Source organism: Galeopterus variegatus, unplaced genomic scaffold (genome assembly GCF_000696425.1).
Source record: "Galeopterus variegatus unplaced genomic scaffold, G_variegatus-3.0.2 Scaffold105, whole genome shotgun sequence".
NCBI lineage: Eukaryota > Metazoa > Chordata > Mammalia > Dermoptera > Cynocephalidae > Galeopterus > Galeopterus variegatus.
This window is the reverse complement of record NW_007726216.1, coordinates 1,023,151-1,027,230: the sequence shown is the minus strand read 5'-3', so window position 1 is coordinate 1,027,230 and position 4,080 is coordinate 1,023,151. Positions and strand designations below refer to the sequence as shown.

The 4,080-nt window shown below is 44.1% G+C and overlaps 1 protein-coding gene across 3 annotated transcripts; it reads left to right on the top strand.

Annotated features, from left to right (window-relative positions):
* The first annotated feature begins 248 nt into the window (after positions 1–248).
* Positions 249–3,834, top strand: LOC103600823 (upstream-binding protein 1-like). 3 transcript variants are annotated; one of them, XM_008585176.1, is made up of 3 exons: positions 249–803; positions 957–1,082; positions 1,167–3,834. In XM_008585176.1, exons 1-3 carry the CDS (start codon positions 249–251, stop codon positions 1,869–1,871), a joined length of 1,386 nt encoding a protein of 461 aa, XP_008583398.1. In that variant the 3' UTR covers positions 1,872–3,834. The 3 variants fall into 3 exon arrangements, with proteins under 3 accessions (XP_008583398.1, XP_008583392.1, XP_008583384.1); XM_008585170.1 differs by having other exon boundaries at positions 249–1,082; XM_008585162.1 differs by having other exon boundaries at positions 249–3,834.
* The last annotated feature ends 246 nt before the right edge of the window (positions 3,835–4,080 follow it).

Here is a 4,080-nt window from a genome sequence, read left to right as displayed (position 1 = left end):
CTCCGCGGGAGGGAGGCGCTGCCGGCGGCCCGGCCGCTCCCGCTACAAGTGCTCGCCGGGCTCGCAGTGTCCTGCCAGCGCTGCCCCGACCGCCCTCGCCTCGGCCGCCCGAGTCACCTCTGGCCACAACTCGCCGCGCCGCGGGAGGCTTCACACGCGCCCGCCTCTCGGGACTCGCCCACGCAGCTCCGGCCCCTTTGACCCAGACGCGGAGGCCGCGCTACGTGGGGGGGCTGGAAGGCCGGAAGATGGCCCGGGTGCTCAAGATGGACGAGCTGATCGAGTCCGAGCTGATGCACGACTTCGAGACCAGCCTCTCGGATATCGGGCAGGAGCCGGGTGCCGGCGCCTACAGCATGAGCGATGTCTTGGCATTGCCCATTTTCCAGCCGGATGACTGCAGCCTTCCCTTGGAGGGGGAAACTGAACAGCCACCTTTTCGGTATGTGATGTGTGCTGCAACATCGCCAGCAGTAAAGCTGCATGATGAAACTCTCACTTACTTGAACCAAGGTCAGTCCTATGAAATTCGGTTGCTGGATAATCGGAAAGTGGGAGATATGACTGAGATTAGTGGGAAATTTGTCAGGAGCATCATAAGGGTTGTGTTCCATGACAGACGGCTACAGTATACACAGCATCAGCAACTTGAAGGCTGGAAGTGGAATCGCCCAGGAGACAGACTTCTCGATTTAGATATTCCACTGTCTGTGGGAATAATTGACACAAGGACAAATCCAAGCCAGTTGCATGCAGTTGAATTTCTGTGGGACCCTGCAAAACGCACGTCTGCTTTCATTAAGGTACACTGCATCAGCACAGAATTTACTCCACGGAAGCACGGAGGTGAAAAGGGAGTGCCTTTTAGGATCCAGGTGGACACCTTTAAGCAGAATGAAAACGGGGAATATACAGATCATCTGCACTCGGCTAGCTGCCAAATCAAAGTTTTTAAGCCTAAAGGTGCAGACAGGAAACAAAAAAATGACCGGGAGAAGATGGAGAAGAGAACACCTCACGAAAAAGAAAAGTATCAGCCATCTTATGATACCACAATCCTCACAGAGATGAGGCTTGAGCCTGTCCTTGAAGATGTACTTGAACATAAGCAGAAAAACTCCAGCAAGAGGACTTTGCCAGCAGACTACGGTGATTCTCTGCCAAAGCGAAGCACTTGTTCTCCATGGCCCAGCACCCCCACGGCCTATGTGAACAACAGCCCTTCTCCAGCGCCCACTTTCACCTCCCCATGGCAGAGCACTTGCAGTGTCCCAGACAGCATTTCTTCTTCGCCAAATCATCAGGGGTATGGTGTTTCACAGGCCTCTGGTGAACAGATTCAACCTTCAGCTACGACCCAGGAAACACAGCAATGGCTGATCAAAAACAGATTCTCTTCCTACGCAAGACTGTTTTCTGATTTTTCAGGTGCCGACTTATTAAAACTGACCAAGGAGGATTTAGTTCAAATTTGTGGAGCAGCCGATGGAATTCGGCTCTATAATTCACTGAGGTCAACGTTGGATAGGCCTCGTTTAACCATCTATGTCTGCCAGGAGCAGCCAAAGAGCACACCATCCCAAGGACAGCAGCAAGCTGCAGGCAGCGGAGGCGAGAGCAGCCTTGGGATACCGTACATTTATCATGCAATCTACTTGGAAGAAATGGTTGCCTCAGAAGTTGCCCGAAAACTTGCATTGGTGTTTAATATTCCTTTCCATAAAATTAACCAGGTTTACAGACAAGGTCCTACTGGTATTCACATTCTTGTTAGTGATCAGATGGTTCAGAACTTTCAAAACGAGAGTTGTTTTTTATTCTCCACATTAAAAGCTGAAAACGGTGATGGTATCCACCTGTGTTTGAAGTGATGTCTTATGTGGACTGAACTACATTCAGTACCAAATAAAGTCACGCTTAAAAGTGTGTGAAGACTGAATCTAAGAAGTCTTGGGATGGAATTTTGCTGTATGAAATGTTTCATATAGAAAACTCAAGATGACCCTTCTGGGTCGGCTTTAGCTCAAGCGGTTACTTCCTCAAGCCAGACTTCATTCTGTCAAGATGACCCTTCTAATGAGCTGTGTGAGCGGTGAATTTCCTCGCTGTCTTGCCATAGCCGGGCATCCTCGTGAGAGTGAGCACGTTGGGACAGCGTGCATCCAGCTCTGGAGGTACAGCTGCCTGCTTCTCTGGCAGAGGCCAGTAGATAGAGTTCTTAGAAGCAGACTTTGTTGTCTTTTACACTGTATGCAGTTTGGAAATGAATGTAAAAACTTACTGTGGGCATTTACCTGTCTGTGCCAGTTTGGCTTTTATTGCCTGAACCATATGCTGACCTGGGGAGGGGAGGGCACAGTGCTGTTGTGGAGCCAGCATGGACTATGTGTGAAGGGATGCGTCATGCTGCCGTGGACATTGGTGGTCAGGTGAGAGGCTTGGCACTTCTTGGAAGAAATCGTGTCTAAGGATGTACGTCTGATGTGATCATGCCAGACTGGGGAAGATCCAAGCCAAGAAGATGGGCTTGAAGCAAACTGCATTATCCAGGAGTACCTTGGTGAGAGGATCGGTGTAAATCCTAATAGATTCAAAGACTTTTATGTTTTTGCTTTGTCACAGATTTATTGAAAAACTTTTGCTTCTTCCATTTTTAGGATTTTAGTTTCTGGTTTTTATTTTTTGAAACCTCTTTTTTAAACTCATGTGGTTTTCCTTCCCATTTTCCTCCCTCCCTCCATCTCTGACCACCCCCCATGCCATCCTGTTCTTTAACATTTTTAAAGCCCTACCCCAGACACTGGAAATAGGTGACCTAAGTGGAGGGAAAAATTGTTAATAGCTTCTGACTTTGTGTTAAGGTGTCTTTGTTATGAACAAGATAAAATTATTCATGGAAACACTAGATGTCATAAATTAGACACTAAAATGTACTTCAATATTCTCTTACGTCTCTCCTTGAATGTTGAGCTTTAGTACAATCATGGGTAAACATTCTGGTGATTACTTAGGGGCTTTTTATACAACACATAATAGCTTTTTTTTCCATAAAAAGGGTGCCTCTTTTAAAAAACCAAATGCTTGTCTGCTAGCATACTTTTCAAAAGGGATCCACTGTTTTCTTTTTTTTTTTTTTCTTATTTTTTATCTACTGTTATCTCCTCCTCAAACCCAAAGCCTTGCCAAAATTCATGAGCAAGCATTTTTGAGGCCTATGGTGTAGCAAGCCAAAATTTCTTTCTAAAACTTCTGTTCCATTTTAATTACAGCATCTCTCAGTCCATTTACCCAGGTGTTTTGGCTTTGAATGTACTATTTAATCCTCATCTTTGTTCAGGTGGAAATATGAATGAGTAATTTTGAGTTTGAAATCTCTCCCAGAAGACAGACTACTGGTTAAAAGCTTTGATATTTTGTTTACTCATAAAGGGGGTTAATTATTCGCTATAAAGAAACCCTGTCTCAATATTTTCATCTTGGGTTTAAAAACATCTGTAACTCCTATAGACCCTGTAGGAGGAGAGCGTTCTTTTCTGTCCTTTTTCTCTTTGCTTTTGTATGACCACATATTTTCTAGACCAGTCACTTGGGAAAGAAGTAAGCTTATCTCTTAATTGTTTAAGTTTTGCTTGTCTATTTAGCATTGCTTGTCTTTTTGGTTCTCAAGATTTATGGAACAATAAATGTCATTTAATGCTATGTGCTATTTTGAATTCCTCATCAGGTTTTAGAAGTGGGGTGAAAATAGAAGCTCATCAAACTTGAAATTACGCTGAGCAGCATTAATTAGTCTGTCCCAATGAAACAGGTTAAATAAATTATGGCACTAACAAACAAATTTGCTACTTTGTTTTTTTTTAATAGTAGGACATACAATTTCAGTATAATAAACGTTTTCCAATTGTTTTGCAAAAAAACAAAACAAAACATGTTTGGATATGGAGACCCCTCCTGATGTATTAAATAATATTCTAGACTACTTCAGATTCCTCCAGACTGTTTTGAGAAAATCTTCTCATGTTGGGGATTCTCCTGACATGTTGAAGAACCTTTCCAATGTGTTTGAAACTTTTTCTATTT